The following is a 20,050-nucleotide window of genomic DNA, read 5'->3' as shown; positions in this document are numbered from 1 at the left end:
ATGTGATTATTTTCCATTTGTCAATAGTTATATGAGGTCAGTTGGCATAAATTGTGAGAAAAAAAAAAATGTGGCTACATTTAAAATATGACTAAAATTAGTTTTTCTAGCAAATTGCTAATGTTGAGCCAAGTCCTGCGACCCTCACTTGTCCAGAGCCATTGCTACTCCTGCATATGTATAACTTACAGCACTAATTTTCAAAAGGCTTAGTGACAGGAATAAGGGCCGCAGGCTTCAGCACTACCTTTTGTGAACATAATCAGGATTTTGTTTAAAAGAAAAAAAGGTAAAGTAAGTGATTTTTTGCATTCAAGTTAACACTTTCAATCAAAAGCATGGACCGTTGTTCCCAACGTCTTTGTCTCTCTATATCCCCAAGCGCCATCTACTTTGGCACCTTTGAAAGACACTTTAATAAATAAGGAGACTCATTACTGAACTGTAATAAATAACAATAACTTAATCTCAATAAATATCTTCTGTATACTTATGTCTCTGAAGGGATGCATTGCATCAAGTAGTCTCTCTCTATCACAATGACCAAATAGAAATGTTATGCAAGTGACGTTAGTCCTTTGTAAACCTAAAGAAACGCATTTTGTGTAGGCTGGGCTTATTATTTCTTTTACTGTACTAGGAAGAAGTGCTTAAAAACTCAACTTGTTTTCACAGGTAGCAGAAGAACAAAATCCTGCACTCATTTTGAAGAAACACAAGATGGAAATAACCAGACTTAGCCAGTAAGTGGAACTGTTTTGCTTCTCAAGAACTAGAGCCTGGTCATTTTGATATTTGCCCAATATCATCTTACTTACAAGGGTAATCTTAGAGCTTAGGAGTTGTCCTAAGCACTCAGGATCTGCCCTCCAGTGAGCAGGAGCACAATGTGTCTTTCAGTAGAGCTGAGGGCACAGGGGATTAGTAAGGTACTCCTAAGCTACTTCTTAGCTAAGTTTCTTGGTATAACTGGTATATCATGGCATAACTACAACACAGCGTGGTATGGTAGGGTTGTGTTTTTAAGCACGTTCCTCGTGGATTGAGTCTCACTGATGGTGGACTGAGTCAGACAGGAAAGGTAGCGTGCACATCATCCATCCATCATCATCTCCACCTGAGCTTTTATCTAAATCCCCATAGGACGTCAGAAGTCTCCATCCTTCTACTCTGCCGCATGCCTCCTTATCCCCAGGCTCTCATGGCTCCTCATTCTGTGTTCTTGGTCCTTTGTCCTCCACTTGGAGCAGATACTTCCCTGGGAACCTTGGTCCCTCTCTTTGCAGCGCAGCAGGAATGGAAAACTGGTGCTGCCTCGGCAGCAGCTGTCAGACGCATCCACACCTTTTTGCGGAATGTTTTTTCAGTATGTGGTAAACCAGGTTATCATCCAAAAATGACAAGTCATCATCAAAGGCTGTGGGTCTGCAACATGCTTGCCTCACTTTGTCAGTGACCAGTTTTTTCTTTTTGGTTAAGTTTTTTAAAATTTTGTCATAGGTGGTCTCAGCTGCATCACAAGATCCACTGCAATACCGGAAAATCAGCTCTTCTTTGGTTTCATATCCCAAATCCAAGTCTGTCACATTTAAATGTATTTCTGTTAAGACACATCCTCGATTTTTGCCCCTTTGATTCCTCCTTCCTTTTTTGTTGGAATTCTCTATGTTCGCAGCTGCATTTTGACGGTTTCTCTCCCGCCTAGAAAAAATCGGAGTCTGTTTATCTGGTGACCTCCTCAGTCTTTTAATAGTGGCTTGAATAAAGTCCACTACCTCATCAAACTGATCTGGGTAATCCTCTGGCATATTAGCTGTTTGGGAAAGAGAGATAAGGCTTTGTCACACTTCAGTTATCATGAAGTTTGTCCATTCACAACTCAAAAATATCATGCACGTGCAAGCTTTTCTGCTCATCACTTCAAAACACACGCCCAGGACTCCCAGAAATCAAGGAAAATTTGGAATGGTTTAGATCATCACAGAAACTCATTTGGGAAAAGATAAATGAGACACATTTGTATTCTGTGGCTGCTGATGCTTGGTAGCGTTTCAGCACATCTTTTAATATTGAATGAGCCCTGTGGAAATAGAGGGAAGGAAAACATGTCATGGTATGAATATTAGTTAAGAGGTAGATGAAGCCACTGTAAAGAGGTTATACAGACTCTTCCCAGCAAAGCAGCAACAGGAAGAGGTTTCTTTAAAGCCGTTTTGTGATTGTAGTTAATTATTTTCTTTTCACACCAGTAGCAGTTAGCATTGCCAAAGCCACCTGTCAATAAGGTTTTTGGGCATGACAGAAGGAGGATTTCCTGGGGTACCAGGCTGAGATATTATTCCTGGATGAATGCCTGGATTTTTGCTGCTTCTAGGGGATAATTAGTTTCATAGCTTTTGAAAAAATTCTCATGTAAGTGTTTTGTATCATAAGATGCTGATCACACTGAGTAGAAATAGGTCAGAAGTATTATATTAATTTTCTAGGGAAATATCATTAATGTATTCTCCTTTTACAAAAATTTAATTTTTAATCTATTTATCACTTGATATATCACTGATGAATTATTCAAGTAAATTATATGATGAAGTCAATGAAATGTTTTGATACTAGCAGAATGAACCTCTCCAAGAGGATGAAATTAAATGTGTTCTGAAATGGTCCCAAATTTTGCCATTTCATCATGATTTGGGAAAAAAATTGCATTTTGAGATCCTTAATCTTCCCATGGACTAAATCCCTCAAAATTACCTGCTTTAGTGAATATGGAGAACAAGTGGAGGGTCAGGCTGTCAGGACCCTGTGTGGGGATGCCCTCACACCACATTATTAATGACTGTATCTTAAGCATATAAACTATATTGCAATATTGAAGTTTTTTCATATTCATTGTGCCAAAAATGAAGATTTCTTCCTTTTCAGTAAGTCCTAAGAGACTGCTCCTTTCTGTACCTAACTCCTAAACCCCATGTAACACACCAGTGTCACACTAGCCTTGCGCATACGGGAAGTCCATCTCCAATACTACTACAAATATTGCAGGAACAGCAAGCACTGGGAGAGGCAATATCCAGTGCAGTGCACCCAGTCAAGGGTTGGTACCTCCACAAAAGATCCCACTCAGTGATGTGCTGAGATAGGTTCCTTAGGCAAAGGCTCAGCACCATGTTTCCCTAATGAGCATGGTAAGACAGGAACCCCAATGGATGACAAGGTAGCACCATCTCAAACAGGGGGGCGTGGACTCTGTTAATAGGAGACAGGAAGGCATGAGGCTGCCCCCCGCTACCTAGCAAAAGTGCACCCTCATATCCTCAGCAGAAGAGCCAAATACAGAGGAGATGGGGGCAGCAGAGTCTGCTCTCTCTGTCAGTGCAAAAACCTGCTGAAATGGAGAGCATCTACACGTAAGCAGGAATAGGGACCACTGCCTGGAGTAGCCATATCCTAGAGGCCTCCCTCTGAGACAAAATAGTGATGGATCAGAGGTATGTCTTTTGATGGATGCATCCAGCAAAATAGTTTAGACTGGTAAAAGAGTAATGGAGGCTGGAAATATTGTACCTCCATGTAATGAGGGTGATACAAAGCAAACAGGGTGCTATAAACTGTAGAGTTTGGAGCTGAAAAAGGTGAATTACATTTTGTTTTACAGATACCCATGCTAAAAATATCAATCTCAGAGTCCAGTGTTCATGTTCAAAGACATTAAGGAGGGATGGCTGCTATGTACACAGCTACATGGAACCTGAACAAGGCAGGACCCTGCACCCAGTCCCATATTCCTGTAACACCAATGGCAAGTACACCTTTCTTGCACTCCTCTATCTCTGTAGCAGGTATACCAAAATACCCACAGTGAGCCATACCTACTGGAGGGGGTTGCTTGGATGGATGTGTCCCACTGGATGTACCAACCAGCTCCCTTTGCAGAACAGGCTGGTCTGTCAAGTCTGTACAAGTATTGTCCTGCCAAGCAAGAGACAGGTCCAGACAATAGGTGGGCTATGATCCTTTAAAGCAACAAGGGCTATACATCTTTCTAGACTCAGTTAAAAAAGATGTCCCACTGCTGAAGTACAGACTTGGCCCTGACACAGATACAGGTGGAAAGTATCTGGCAGAAGGCACTTGTTGCTCGGGATTTAGTAGTTTCTACATTTCCTACACAGAAACTAGGTTTCTTAGTCAATACCCAAATAAGAGGAGGATGTAGCTCTGAGGAGATGGCTCTAGAAGTGCCCTTCTCCACTCTGACCGTCAACTGCCCTACTCTCATACTACTGTGACTACCCCAGCCCACACCTCTTTCATGAACTCCTAGCCCAACCTTTGTACCAGCAGTATGATGCAACGAGACCTTGGCTATGGAGAGTGAAAAACAGTGGTAGGGAAATGTACAAGGGCTTAAGAAAATTAATTCAGTGATCAACCATCAGGAAGGGGACAGGAGACAGTTACAGGGAAAGCCAACCTATATGTAGATTATTATTGTTTGCAATCTTCAGCCTTTTACTTATCTCAAGCCTGGCACACCACCAGTGTCCCTCTTCTAAGAAGGGAGAAACAAAATGTGGACTAACTGAAGAGATAATCCAATGGGGCACATCACTTTTACATGGCTTGCAATTGAGAGGCAATATTACCACCTACCCCTATGAGAGTGCTACAGACAGGAGTGTATTTTGGCTAAGTACCAATCAGACAGCTACAGGGTTCAAGCACTGTTCTGACAACTATACCCTGGAGGGCAGTAGACAGAAGGAGGACAGGCCCATGTGGTGGACTGTGCTCCTGGTAAAAGCGCATGCTGAGCTCTGTCCTGGTTCATGTGTGATCCCTGCCCCAGCTGCATCAAGGGAGATAATGCCACTGTGAGCCTTCTGCGCTGCTGGTGGCCTGTGATATTTCAGGTTGAGGAAACGAAACGCCACTAAAGAGCCCCATGCAATGCTGGTGACGGAGACATGCATTGTCAACCTTGCAGAAGGCCGAAGCAGTAGGGCAAAAAGCAGATCAAATAATTAAGCCAAGAGTGTATCCAGTTAGAGAAGTCCTACCTACGCACTCAGACTAGCTGCACCCAGAAAATGGGGTCATTGGCAGCATGGCTGATCCTGCTAATCTCACTAAGGCTCTAACATGAACTGTGCAAGGAGTGTTCCAAGTGTCTAATGGAGCTGGGGATCCCTCCCTGCTCTGCTCATCCCCTGCTGCAACACCAGGATATATTTTTGAGACTCACTGGGAGGAATGCCAGCACTACTAGTAAGATGAATTCCAGTTTCCTGCCTCCAGCATGCACATTCTCTTCAGCCCAGGAAATTGGAAACTATCCCATGCAGACATCCAAATCTACCATTAAGACTCCTGCAGAGACCCCCAATATTTGGAGATTACTTCACTGGAGGAGACAAAAGGCCTGTGGGTGATTGCAGGAAACTGGTGGAAACAGTGGGCACAGAGCTCCTCTTGAGAAAATGTGTGGGTCTTCTTGATCCTGATCACTGTTTGCCCACCTAAATTACTTGTGCTGTTACAGGCTGTATGGGTACATCACATCCACACAACGGCGCCTTGCAAGCTTCTGTAAGCATCACTCGCCTCTGCCTGTGGAACCCCAACCTGGTCATGAGCAAGGCAGCAATGTTCTTTTGGCAGCTCCCAAAGCACTGCCAAGGTACCCCAAGTTTGCACCCATAGTTTAACAGTCTTAGCAACAGCTCCAATCCCTGCAAATCGCTAATTTTCTGCTGCTTAATAAATCAGTCGTCGGTGTGACTACAAGCAGTCACTAGGAATGGGTCACAGGGGTCTGGAGGAAAGACTGACAACCAGGAGTGAAGGGAGACTTGTCTTAACCCTGTGCTGAGGTGCCAGTCATGACTCAGTAGAGATATTCAGCTGTCCAACAAGTATGGGTGTGAAGACTTAGAGCATGAAACAAAACGCTGTGGAAAACTGCGGAAATAGGACCCAGAGCAATCAAGTGGAAACACCAGCATTGACATCAGGCATGACGGGTTGAAACAAGGCACTAGAGATATGTGCTAAGGAAGCCACACCAGTCATCATACACGAATAAGCAATAACCACTGACCAAAGGGTAAACTCCATAAAGGGCTAAGAGACAGAAGGGAAGGTGGAGAAGACTGACTGCATGATGTCCCCATCCTGATGGGCACTTGGTAGATGTGCTCCAGGGATGCTGAGACCTCTCTGCACCACAGACAACACATGCTGAGCACTTGTTTTGTCTCTGCACTGTTCTAAGTTCTGCTGGGGGCAATGGGCGTGCTGAGCCGAGCTGTGGTCAGGGAGCATCAGTGCACTCACAGGGGCTGCCTTAGCACGTAGTGGTGGTTTGTAAGCTGAATAAAGCTGTTTGATAGAGGGGTACTTTGTTACTCTTCTGTCTGCAAAGTTGTTTAGAAAATGCTTATAGTCTTAAAGCATCTTTGCTTCTCTCAGACTGTATGGACTGTGCTGACTTGATTGTGCAGCAGACAGAGTTTGCTGGGGGGGATTTCACACCCCTGCAAGGAGCAGATACGCATTTTGCATGCATGTGTATGTATGCTTCATTTACACATACACACACACACAAATATGACTAATTATACACACACACATATTTTTTCAAAACAAACTAGTTTACTGACAACACTTGCCTTCTGCTGGAAAAGCTGAGAGAACAAACACATGACAGATGCCTGTCATGTTGTGCAATGTGCCAGCAGAAAATGCTGGGATACTACAGCATTAAAGCAGCAAAGATCTCTGAGGAGTAGTCCCTGGTCCCAAGATCCAGTGTGAAGGAATTAGAATTTAAAAACTGAAAGCCATCTAGGACAGGACAGGAGTGGACAGGACAGGAGAGGACAGGACAGGATGGGACAGGATAGGATAGCCCAGAGCAGCATGTGCTCAATATAGTTTAGCAAAGATTGTCTTGCACATGTGATGCACCTCAAAGCAGGTGTTTCTCAAAGAAAAGGAATATATGTCCTCCAAAGGTAAAATCCTCCCTTAGGGAACAGAGGGTCTCTTTGTGTCTTGTTCAGGGCATGGGAGAAAGGCTCACAGACCTCCCTGGCTGAGTGTGATGGGCTGAGCCCCACCACATAAACTGTGGTGCCATGATCTCTCACAAGACTGGTGTGAAGCCATGAAGGGTTTTTGGGGGTTTATGCAGCAATTCTCAAAGCTCTTTCCTGACTGTCCAGCTCCCTGAGGAAGTCACTTGGAGGCAGTCTGTGTGCAGGCACATGCAAGTGTTTATGCATCGCCTCTCCCTAGCATCCCTGCAGCAGGAGCCTGGGGCAGGCAGCAGGGCTTGTAGGAACTGCATCCACCGCGCGTCCTGCTGCGCCCAGCTCACTCTTCTGCAGCTCCTTTCCATGCTCCCTCTTTCATTACCATGCCAAGGACCTGACCACCCAGGCAGGAACAGGCAGAGCACTTTCCTATGGTTGCAACAAGAGTACAAGTTTGTTTTCCAGAGCCAAAGAATCATGACTGTTGGATATTGATGACACCCCAAGTGCCAGTGTGTCTCTGAACACCTTCTTTATCACCCTTGTCCAGATGAACAAGGGCTCTTGGTCTGTGAGTAATTTTGCATATAACCAGAAAAATTATTAAAAGAGCAAAGCAAGCAAGAAAGAATGAAATGTCACAAGACAGATATAAATAGGAATCTAGCAGAGTGATCAGGCTGGGGGCAGAGCTGGTGAACACCTTAACCAGAGGGAGTGAGACATTTAAAACACTAATTTAAAAACCAAATCAACCAACAAAAAAAAACCCCAACCCACTGAACACAGGAGTATTTACATCATCTGCTTGCTGTTGGCAAGCTGTTTGCCTGTTTTCTAAACCCTTAGGGCACACTCAGATCATAGCTTTGACCTAGCCTCCTAGGTTTGGAACATCCCTCCGTAATGAAAACTGAAATTCTTGCCTCACTGATGTTCTCTGGAACATGAAGTTTTGACCCGCCTGTCCCCAAGCACAGTCTCTCTCCCCTGGGCGCAAGAAGCACTGGCAGCATGGATGAGTGAAGGGTCCTGCAGCCAAAGAGCTGTGGCACTTCCCATTAGCCTCTGGAGAAATCCAGTCCTGAATTTCGGGTGTGCAGGGAAATGTGCCTTCCTGTGGGCATCTTCCCCACTGCAACCCCCTCCCTGCAAGGACCTGTCTTGGCATTTCTATTTAATTAGAAACACCATGTGACACCAGGACTGGGATCTGATCCCTGTGCTTTTACAAAGAATAAATTATGCAGTGCTGTGATAGACTTCTACATGAAACAGGTCTAAATGAATATTCACACCAAAGTCATCCCGTTATCAAAAAAACAGCCTCCACTAAGTAAAAATGGACACTTTATTTCTGTCTGTTCAAATGTGATCACAACTACATTTTGTAAGTAAAAATCTATTGATTTGATTTTGCTATCAACAGATTCATTTTAAAGCCAAATAGTCCCCCCATGTGCAATGGCAGCAACCCAGCACAGCAGAGCAAGAAATCTTCAGCTTGTACCTGATCTGATTGTTTGGATCTTCAGTTCTGAGATAAAAATCCAGTTTCTTCTTTTGGTGCCTGGTGATGGATTTAAAATACTAACTACAGTCTCTTCTAACCATGCTGTCTCTTATGGCATACAAGAAGAGCTTAAACCCTGTATATTGCAGAATTAAAATTTATACAGATGGCTTTTCCTTTTCTCTTTTTTTTTTTTTTTTTTAAACCTCATAAAACTTGACATATTAAGTTATTTGAAACTGTGCTTTATAGAACAGCTTTCCATCTCAGGAAAATGTAATCACATCACTGCCACAGCATTTGGCACTTTACAAACCCTGAGCTAAAGTGATGTAACAGAAGTCGCAAAAGCTATATTAAACATTATAAGATTAGATTTTGCTTTTAGATTGTTGTTTTTATGCCCGAATTTGTGAGAGTGTATAGCTATCACATCAGAACATTAGACCAAACACTTAACTAAATTATTTCACTTGAGCACAGTCTTTCAATCAGAGAAGCTTAAACAACAGTATCAGACCCTGAAGTATGATTTCAAAGTTCTAGAGCTTTAGTCCCACTCATTGTGATGATAAGTAATATTTAGAAAATTTAGATCCAGGTTTGCATTAGAATTCAATAGCCCCTTTTCAAAAACAGTTCTGGTACTTTAATCTGGGACCTTCAGAGTCAAATGATTACTTTACTTCATAATCATTATTCAAATTTTTTTTTAATATTTAGCTTGCTTTGCAGTACTGTTTTCAGGCACTTACTGTAGTGGATGTGGCCTACCTGGACACAGAATGCCTCCATCTCACACCAAAAGGACATATTTTAGGAGAGATTTGGAGCAATTTGTTTGAGGAAGTGCAACATTTTCCAGGTTAAAAATACTAATGTGATGATCATTCTGCTTTGCAAAGTGAGAAAGTAGCAACTGTGGTGGGGATAAATAATTTATTTTATTGAAAATGAAATATTTTGTATAAAGAGACAAAGAATGCTATATGAAAGCATCTAAGTGAAGGCGGGTGTTAAAAATAGTATGCTGAAATGTTTCTGGTATTTAAACTATTAAAATACCACCTCTCTGAGGCATGACTTTGCTTCCATGCCTGGCCTTAAAATCTATGGGACCAAGAGTAAAATAGAACCCATCGGTTGTATCCATTAGGAAACAGAGCAGCAAACAAGCCAGGGTCAGCTCATCCCTAAATGCTTAATACAGTCTGTATTACCTCAATCCCAGCCCATACTGTGGTTCCCCTCAGACTCAGAGAGCTCTTAGAAATGGAGCCTCTCCCTGGTGTCACTTGTCTCTCGCCAAGGCAAGTGCTAAATAACCTGGTGGGTAATGCCAGAGCCATTCACACCAGTCAGGTTCGATGAGGCAACATTGGTAAAAGGCACAGGATTGATCTTCCTGGTGTTCTTGCTCCTGATGGAGCAGTAAACTTACGTGTTTGTAGCTCACTAGCTAATCCTGCAGTTTCCCATAATGACAAATCCACAGAGCCCTTTGTATTTTCACTCCACTGTGCATGGCAGTGCCTCCCTTTTCTGTACTTCGCTTGCATTCTTGCAGGTAGAAATGCTGCTTTCCCAACAGAGGAAGAAAGCAGGGAGACAATAGGACCACCACAGTTTTTGCCAGTGTGGGAAGTCTCTGAGAGCAGGGGGAAACAGCAAGGTCAGATGAACTGTGTGAAGCAGACGAAGTCATGAGCTGACCTGCTCATGGGAGTTTCTTGTTCTTCACCTAGTCCAGGCAGGTTGCTCACGGGACTCTGCTGGATGGTGGGCTGCTCTCCTCTGCCCACCCCCACCCCTGGCCTCTCTGCGGTGGGCAGAGGAACATCTCACCCAGCAGTCAAGGAGCAGAGAAGCAACAGGAGGATGCAATCTTTTCTCTGGGACAGAGCTTTGAATCACCAGCTCTGAGCACCACAGAGCAGCTGGTTTTTCAGCAGCTGCACCTGAGATTTTGTGGCATCTCCTGCAGTGGCTTCCAGGAGCCCATCTGCACCAGGACCTTATCCTATGGGGTGGTGTATGTGTGACCCTTAGAGCATCCCTGCATTAGATGAAATTACAGCATGAAGAGTGTAAAAGGGGAAGATAGAAACCTTGCCTGAAGCCACTGACTGAGCAAACTTGCCAAACCTGGGCAAGACACATACCTGCTGACTCCCCCCTAAGATCTGGTACCCTTCCACATCCCAAACATGCTCAGTAAATACCCAGCTTCCCAGTAAAACCTACGTTTACACCTAATATTTGGTTAAGCTAGAACCTCAAATCCTGTGAGAGCCTCGGATGAGTATATATGAGTGAGACCCGAAACCTGCAACCTGTTAGCAAGAACACATTCAGCCAGCTAATAGGCAAGCAAACAGCTTTTAATGGAGGAAATACTGATGGTATTTTCTTCACTATCCCTGGTGAGGAAGTGATCCAGCCCAGCTCTCTTATGACATCAGTAAAACCCCACAACAGTAACTCAGCCTCTCTTTAGTAACAGTTCACTGAAGGGAAAGAGCACACCTCAATCAGTAATATCGGCTGTTACTGGGCTGCCTGTGCTCTTATGCTGTATCTCCCGCTGGGTTTTAGAAGCATCCCCAAGGAACAAAGACATGCACCAAAGCAGGAAGAACAGACTCCAAAGGAACTCCAACCCAGTCTCTTCCCTGTGGCTGTAGACTGGCAGAGCAGTCCAGGAAAAATCTTGGCTGATGTTTCTCTTGTAGCAACCTCTGCTGCTATCAGATTTGATCTGGTCTATAAATAACACATGATCTTTCATTGTTACCTTTCAGTTGCCTGCATTTCAATGTGTTTACAAAGGGAACATTAGGGAAGTTTTTAATATTGCTTGTTGAAAATTGTCATTGTTTTAATAATCAGTCCCTGGCTCTAGGGCAGTTGCATGTACTGCACCACAGAAGGGCTCAAGCTGGGAAATGTGGACTGGGACTTCCCCGACAGAGCTAGTTTGTGCTCAGAAGAGCAAGGTCCTTCCCACCTGCTACACTGGATGCTACTGCTCTTCAGAAATTTCCTATGTAATGGCTGATTTTGCCAAAGAAATCACATATGCACATATGCACAGAGATAGTCCAGTTGTTTGTACATAGCTTGTTATTTAAAGGGGATATGACCAGCTTGCCTCTAAAAGTGTGGCCACCAGAGAAGTTTTGGCATACTGCTATAACACTGCCCAGCCACAACACAGGAAAATAAATACATGGATTTCAGTGTTTGCTTATTTTGAAGAATATTCCTGTCCAATAATCTTTAAAGTATTTGTGCAAGTCTCAAAGACTTCAAAGAACTGTACCTGCAGGTTTCACTTTAAGTCATGTATAATACATAGAGCCTAAAATTCTGCTAGGTCATACGAGTGGCTTTATTCTTTAATAAAATACTGCTACGTGAAATACCTCACAAAATCAATTTTAAGTCCTTATCTTAAAACATATTCTGACATATATTTTGTGTCTTAATATTTTATATGCAGCTGTCTCAGGTAAATATTTTTGATCCTATTTTCCTTCTTCTCTTTGTAATCACAATTGAAATTCCAAGAACAACTGAAATCTTTTCTGTGGTTCTCTTTACCAAAGGATATTACTTGATCAGAAACAGAGCTGGTTTTGTAAAAAATGACCACTCTGCAGTGCTAACCACTCTACCAGCACTAATGTGTCAGTGGCCTATTTAGATGTTCAGGATGATCCTGGACATGGTTATGCTGCAGTGTTTTGTATTCCTTGTTTATTTCTACTTATTCACTTACTACATCAGAAATATTGGAATCCGCAACAGATGTACTTATGTAGGATTTGGTCTATGTATTACAAGTTTTATGCTGCAATCTCTAGAGTGTGTGTGTGTGGGGGGGGTGAAAGCTGGGTATTTGCACTAGATGTTCACTCTTGAACATCTGCAATTGTGGCAGGGTGGGACTTGATGATCCAAATGGCAGCTCCAAGCCTTTGTAATTTTAATTATTTTAAAACTGCTTTTTGCAGTACTAACCAGGAAGAGTATAATTTACAAAGACATTACAACCTATCAGTCCGAGGGTCTTCTGCTAGGGGACAAACAATGCCTCTCTCACTAAATTCAGTAACAGTCTGACAAACACTTAACACAACTGAATTCTTCGGCTTTGCAAGGAATGTTTTGAAGCTCTTCATCTGCAAACCCTGAACATGGGATTTCTAAAATACACTGAAGAGGCTTATGAAAGAGCACGAAGAAAAGTATGTCCAGTTATGTTATCTGTCAATAAACACTTTCAAGACATACAACAGCATCCACAGTTTCACTGGCAAATTTTTGAGCTCCTTAAATTCAAAAGCAGCAAAGAACTAAAACTTTCAGCAAAGGTTTACTCAAAAGGAGACTATTATCCTGCAATTCAGATTTTTTTTTCCTTAAATCACAGAGTACTCTTCATTGGATTATATTCAGTATTTATACCTGAGACTGCAGAAGAATTTGCTTCTAGGGCTACATGCCTCTGGATTTAACCACACCTGCCAGGTTTCTTTATTTTTCTAGAATTTTGCCGACGAATGGACCAATCTGAATGCCTGGGATTTCTGAATGCCTAGATAACCTGGGGGTCCCTGTGCAAACAAACCCTAGTACATACATGTGCTGGCTCGGGCGCCCAAGCGCCCTCGGCCTGACACTAGCAGGATGTGCTGGCTGTGCTGGAGGCACTGGCTGTGCTGGAGGCACACAGATCAGATGACACGGGGTGGCACCTGCTCGGTGTGGCTGATACGTCCCAGATGCGCTGGGTTTACTGTGCAGGGCAGGTCACCTCTGCAGCTCCTGGGTGTCATAGGCCAAAGCACATATGCCACACTGTAGGTGTGCTGAGCAGGAAAGCCTCGGCAGAAACATGAGAGTTGCAGCTTGTGACATTGAATGGGCCTAATAAATATTGTAGGGCAGGAAATGCGTTCAGCTGGAAGCATAACTAAATACTGGTTTTGCCCTAAAGAGTCCTACAATACCACTATTTTTTCTAGATACTTTCCATATTAGTTGATAAAGTTGCTGCTAAAAGCAGTAACTTAACATTAAATACACCTTAGCAGGGGTAAGAAGAATTTTTAACACAGGTAAAACACACACATACGATGCTGTATATACCAAAGGAGCTGTAGAGTAACTCGGACACCACGATGCAAAAACCCGTCTCTTCCTCTTGTTAGGAGGGAAAATCCCATGGAGATACATTTCATTTAATTCTACCTGCTTACCACTAGTTCTCAGTAAAGGTTCTCACTTGATCAAGAGAATAAATAGCATATCATGGATTTTAGGACACTCCACTCCTCATGTACATGTCGACTATGTGCATCCAACAGCAAGCAGTTACAAGATGTATTCCCTGGTGACTATGTATAATGCAAACAAGTGTTTGGCTCCCTCTGCACTGTCATGCTTCTGAGGCTGCTGACTTAGTATTTAGTTTATAATACTGTGGTTTATATTTGTTCTGCTTGCATTTGGTATTTAAGCTAATAGTGTTCTTCCCCCAGAGGATTGTAGCATAAGGGAAAGAATGAAGTGGTTACAAACTCTACATCTCTCTCCTTTTTTTTGGTTGGTTTGTTTGTTTGTTTGTTTCATTTTGTTGTTGCTGTTGTTGTTGTTTTAATGTGAAATAAGCTATCCCATGAATATCGATGCCAAACCACCTACAAATACTGGATTCATCTCCAATGCACTGCATTTGTGGAGGATACTCCAGCCTCCAGAGCATTTAAAAATGCAGAAGATTGCAATTGTTAGCACCCTCTGCCATCTCTGATTACTGCCCTGAACAGCAAAGGTCAGCACATTACACCTGATCAGCCCAGGAGGTTAAAACCCTGCCTGGAGCCTGGAATGAAGGAAGGTTTCAAACTGACCTGAAAGGGATGGGATAACATCAGGTGACTTGAGAGTATTTTGCAGAGAAATCCCATCAAATGAGAATGCAAAATGATGTCAAGGGCCTGGGAAACAGATCTGTTCTTCAGCAAGCTCTTTGGTCTGCCCTTAGGAGTGGACTTGATCTCACAATCCTACTATCCCACTATCCCTGATGCAAGTGGTGTGTGGGAGACTCAACCTCTCCGGAGTTAGAGCAGTGGACCTTGGAGAAAAATGGATACACTCAGCCTGCAAAGAGATTGCCTTAGGGGAAAGCAGTGCACCCTGTGAATCCACACAGCACCTAGTCCTGCTCAGGATCCGCACACTATGCCTGAAGCAACACAGGTGACGATGGTGCTCCCACCATTTTGTGAGCAGAAGACCTCAGCAAAGCAGCTGAACAACAGCATCCACAAAAATGTGAAATACATGGCAGGTTCACCAGCAGACAGCCAGGGAGCCAAAAGCATGCCTCCGTGCTTGTAGCACAACGTGCTCTGATGGTGAGAGAAACCTCCAAGTGGAAAGGGAAATCTGCATGGTTCCTCTTGCATACTTGATTCCATATCCTTCCTGTGCTGAAGGGTGAATGTTACCAAATTTTAAGTGGAGAGAACAAATATGTCAAAGACACTGATGGGAGTGACTTGAGCAAAGTGCTGCTGCAGCAGGAAGGCAGTGATGCTCCTGCGTATGATTAGCCTCATAGCCTGTTTGCAGACTGCTCTCCAGACACCACACACTTTTAAATCAACTACAAACAGCATAAAAGGCCACTAGAGCACTTCACTGGTCTCTTGCAGTCACCTTTCTGTGTGTCTCCCTTGACTCCCTGACTTGGCAACATAGAGATGAATTTCTAACTTTCAGACTCAATTGGTGTGTTAACTGCTGCCATACAAAGACCACAGGAACACCCTGTGTTTTCCTCAGTTTCTGATGTGAAGGACAGCACTGCTTCCATTGCCCTTGAAGCCAGGCCCATTTGTTTGTGGTACACAGAGTTAAAAATTGAGACCAAACTATCAAACTGGTTTTCTCAAATTACTGTCCTGGGCAATAACCTTTCACCCAGGTCTGCATGGCTAAGCCCATGTCTGTATCCCGGAAACAGAAATAATATTGATAGTACCATAGCTCAGGTAAAACACAGGTTGTCTTTTTTCCTTCTTCCTGTTTATCCAATCCACAGAAAAGGAAAAAAGAAGATGCAATGATGAGAAGTTCTGGATACTAGGAACTGAGCGAATCACTACTGCTGCCTATCTCCTTGAGCTGCTGTACAGGAATCAGCTTACCAGGGACCATACTCCCAGAAGCTAGCTTCAAGATAAAAGCAGGCATCGCACAAATACTATCACTCTGGAAAGATGGAGCATTAATGCTCTCCCACCCTGAGGCTTCTGTGAGAATACAAACTGACTAATGATGCTTTTCCCCTAATGCTTTTCTTGCCACCAACACCTCAGCAAGCCTCTACAGAGGGGAACAGCACAGAGGCCTGAAAAGCTGATCACTGCTTTTTGTAGGGCAGCACTTATCCACCACATGGCTTGCCATGGAGAAGACCTCCATGTGCGACAGTCCCATGATCCTGGCAGGCTGGAGCCCTGTGAGGAAGCACTTTTAGCCCATCTCCCTGTGTGAAGGGGCTGAAAGGATGTCAGGGTTGCCAGTCTGTGAGCAGCAGGAGCCTAAGCTGGGACATGCGGAGGCGGAAGACTAGGCAAGATTCCAGCAGGGGGGAAACACTAGCAGGAGAAGGAAAGAGAGAAGACTAAATGGGGAAGGATATAAACGTGTGTATATGGAAGAGATAGGTGTTTGGGAGGGGTCAGAGTGAAGTCACAGCAAATTCTTGGTGCCTCCACAGTGCATTAGCCTGGCTGCTCCCAGAGAAACCAGAGCGCGGATGCCTGTGACTGAAGCTGTGGCAGGCACAGGGAAAGGACATGCCTCCAGAAAAGGAGATAGAAATGAATCCAAATTACTGGATACTGTCTGCATCCTGTAATGAACTAAACAGAGAGGGGAATGAGCAAGGGCAAAAGAAGCAACCTCCAAACTGTGTCTATGCCTTTGCTAAGTGAATGTCTCCACTATTCATGTGAGTATGCTACCACTTCTTACTGAGTCATATCACCTCTCTCTTTAAAAAGCCACCAGAGCTAACATAACACTCATGTACCACTGTGAAAATCATGTACCTGCTATTGTAGGTACAGGACCTATTATTAGCAAGGCATTATTATCTGTCATTTGGATTGCAAACTTACTGTGAGCTAGCTCATGTGGATTGCTCTTCATCAAGCTCCTAACCCTGCCACAGCTACTCTTCTGTAAATTTCCATGCGGACACACTAATTTCGAGATCAGAATCCAGGGAGGATTTAATGAAGCTCAGCAGTACTCCAGGATGCGTACAGTGCCTCCCATCACGAAGCCAAACTCCATCAGGACTTGCGCCCACTACAGGCAGAGAATTATTGCATTGGCAGGTCTGAGCAGCGAGGGGAAGCTGAGGCAGCGGGGAAGGAGTTTCCGTGCCTGTGCCTCGAGGGGTGTGAACCATTTCCTCCTCTAGGCTCCTCTGCATATAACAAACTTTCCCACCGCCCCCCTCCCCACCATATTTTTCAACCAGAGGGATCCTATGACTGCCAGGAAGGCAGAGCTGCAGTGGGCAGGTGCAATTGTCTACCCCAAGCTTCGGAGAATGACTAGGTTTGGGGCTGCTCGAGCAAGACCAAAGCCAATGACACCACCTGTGGAGAAATATGGGCACAAAGTGGGGAGATCCTTTCCTCATCCTGACACCTGAGCAAAGGGAAGCAGGTTTAGCAAGACAGACAGCAGTTGCTACAAAGGGGAATGTTTCTTACAGTCACTGTGCACAGCATAGGGAGGCAGCAGGCTGATGGGGGAGAGATCATCTTCAGGTCCCTCTACCACTGAAGGGGACCCCTTGGGAGGCGTCTTACCGGTGGGCAGGGGCAAGGTGGAGACCGTGTTGAGCAGCACCACGCAGACAGCCACAACATCCCATAACTTCATCTTAGATCTCCTTCCAACACAGGCCCCTGGCAGAAAGGAGAGGCAAGGTTAGCTCCCAGCCGCTACATCCCCCCAGTCCTGCCCCAGCCCTGCCAACCCTGAGACAAAGCTAAGCAGTCTTGCACCCCAGATAACGCTGGGCCACCCAGGCCAGGCCTGAGAACAGCGGATGCTGCTGTCCCCTGCTGCTCCCCGTGCAGCCAGAGCGACTGAGGCAGGCTCTCCCCAGCAAGCGAGCGGTGCGGGAGGGGGAGGCACAGGATGGGCTCCAGTCCTCTATGCCTGAGAAAGCTGCATTGGGGAAGGGATATGGGAGTGTGACCATATCTCTGTGCTCGCTGGCAGGCAGGTCGCCTTGTGCTTGTCAAGCACCTGGGCAGCACCAGGACACTTGTTCTCAGGCTGGAACGGGGAGGACTGGGCTGATCTGGGATGCTGGTCTGTGCAGACTTGATGTGCTACAAGCAAACCTTTCCCTTTCCTTCTCTTTGCCTTCCCTCACCTCTTTCCCTCTTTCTTCTTCCTTCCACCCTTTCCCTTTCTGTACCCAGTCCTCTCTTTCCTCTTAAATTTTTTCTCTCCTTTTCTTTTTCCTTTTGTCTTCACTTGTCACCTTTTTTTTTCCTGATACTCTTCCTTTTTCTCATTCTTTCCCCTTTCCCTATTGTCTTTTCTTCCTGTTTTCCTTCCCCCTTACTTCACGATTTCCTTTTCCTTTCTCTTTTCTCCTTCCACTTTATTTTTTCCTTTCCTCTTTATTTCCATCTCCCTTTGATTTTCCTCTTCTTGTCCCTTCCCTTTCCTTCTCATTTCCCACTCCTTGTATTTTTCTCCACCCCTAGTCTTTTTTTTTTTTTTTTTTTTTTTTTTTTTTTTTTTTTTAATCAGTCCTCTTTCTTTTTCTTTCTCTTCCCTTCCCTTGCCCCTTTTTCTTTTCTTCTCGTTTCCCGGCCGCCCTACCGAAGTCTGCCACGGCAGGTACCCGCTGCCCTCCGCACGCCGCCCCGGGGTAGAACAGCTGCCCCCAGCCCGGTTCGGCTCGGCCGGGCGGCGGCACAGGGCAGCGTCCGGCCCGGGAGGAGCAGCCCCGCCGCGGGGGTTCCGCGGAGGTCCCCGTCCAGCGGCGGGGCTCAGGGAGCGGCTGCCCCTGGGTGAGCGCCCTTTCCGCCGGCCGCTGCCTTCGCACCTCGTCGCGTTCCGGGAGCTGCGGGGCGCCCGCGGAGACGGTGCCCGCCCGGCCCGCCCTCCCCACCGCGCACCCATCATCGCCCTCACCTCTGAGCTGGTCTCGTCGGACCCGAGATGGACATTAACGCCGTGGAGTTGACCGGCCGCCCGGCCGATTCATGTGGGCAGGTCGGGGTCCGACTGCCGACACCCTCTTTGCTCAAAGGACGGGGGAAGGGGGACACGTACGGAGGAGGGGGTTTAAGGTCGCAGGTCTGGATGGAGGCAGCGGGAAGCCGGCAGCTCGGTCCCCGGCGGTCTCCCCCGCCGCCGCCGCAGGTGCTGTGCCCGCGGCAGGAGCGGCGCCGCGGGGGTCTCTGCCCGCCCCGGCCTCGGAGCCGCGCTCAGCAGCGCCGGGAGCGGCCCGAGCCGCGGGGAGCGCCGCCTGGCAGCCGGAGCTGGCGCTGGGTGCTGCGCTTGGGACCCTGCCTGGAAATCTGAGAAAGACACTCCATCAACAACTGCGGGGAGTCAGATGAAGACATCAGCGCTCCTGTAACGCCAGCTGGTCCAGCACTGCCGGCAGCCACGCACCGCTCGGACACGCACACCACGGCGGGAGAAAAAAAAAAAAAAAGAAAAAAAAAAGAAGGAAAAAAAAAAAAACCAAAAAAACCCCAAAAACAAAACAAGAAAAAACCCCACCCCAGCGGAGGAAGGAAGGGGAAAACAATTTAAAAAAAAAAAAAAAAATTCAAACCACCCTCGCCCTCAGCCTGCTGTGAGAATCAGAGGCCGGCACTGGGATTTTTAGAGCCGGTAGCAGCAGCAGCAGCAGCAACAGCGAGGCTTCCTCCTCCAGAGCGGGGTCCCGTCGCGGCGAAAGCTTAGATCCAAGCGGGAGCGCGGCGGGAAGCTGGGCCGGTGTCGGGAGCGCCCGCTCCGGCGGGGCCTGGGCGTGCCGGGCTGCCCGGGCACCGGCGGGGCTGGGTGGGGGCGCGGAGCTGGGCGAGGCGCGGGGGGCGCCGCACTCGCGGACGGAACGAGCGCGGAGCCGGACGCGCGGACGCGGGGGCTTTGCCAGGGCGACTCGGCGCCGCAGATGGATTTATAGGGCCCTTTGGCAGTGACGCGCCCTCCGCTGATTCGCTTTCAGACCCAAACACACGCTGGCCCCCCGGACCGGACCCCGCGGAGCCTCCAAATATCTCCCGGCTGAAGTCACCGGCCCGACATACCGCGGGCTGCGCGGCCGCCGGCGCAGCCCCGCGGCACCCTCTGGCCCCGCGGCGGCGGCGGGGCCGGGCCGGGGAAACCCAACACCGCGTCCCTCCCCAGCGCCGCTCGCCGCGCT

The 20,050-nt window shown here is 46.3% G+C and overlaps 1 protein-coding gene across 2 annotated transcripts; it reads right to left on the bottom strand.

Moving 5' to 3' along the window:
• Window positions 1-1,328: 1,328 nt before the first annotated feature.
• Window positions 1,329-18,896, bottom strand: GDNF (glial cell derived neurotrophic factor). Of its 2 annotated transcripts, none has more exons than XM_040090649.2 (3): window positions 18,805-18,896; window positions 17,358-17,555; window positions 1,329-1,813 (listed from the first exon to the last, which is right to left on the bottom strand). In XM_040090649.2, exons 2-3 carry the CDS (start codon window positions 17,527-17,529, stop codon window positions 1,329-1,331), a joined length of 657 nt encoding a protein of 218 aa, XP_039946583.1. In that variant the 5' UTR covers window positions 17,530-17,555; window positions 18,805-18,896. The 2 variants fall into 2 exon arrangements, with proteins under 2 accessions (XP_039946583.1, XP_039946584.1); XM_040090650.2 differs by having other exon boundaries at window positions 17,457-17,555.
• Between the last annotated feature and the right edge of the window lie 1,154 nt (window positions 18,897-20,050).

The sequence above is a fragment of the Hirundo rustica genome, chromosome Z, assembly GCF_015227805.2.
Source record: "Hirundo rustica isolate bHirRus1 chromosome Z, bHirRus1.pri.v3, whole genome shotgun sequence".
Classification (NCBI taxonomy): Eukaryota; Metazoa; Chordata; class Aves; order Passeriformes; family Hirundinidae; genus Hirundo; species Hirundo rustica.
Note: the sequence above shows the minus strand (reverse complement) of the source record. Positions and strands in the feature narration are given on the sequence as shown.

Coding starts and splice junctions, on each gene's coding strand:
- GDNF (XM_040090649.2), bottom strand. CDS start 17,529: ATGAAGTTATGGGATGTTGTGGCTGTCTGCGTGGTGCTGCTCAACACG. Junction 1,814..17,357: donor CTATGCTGTGCACAGTGACT/GTAAGAAACATT, acceptor TTTCCCAAACAG/CTAATATGCCAGAGGATTAC.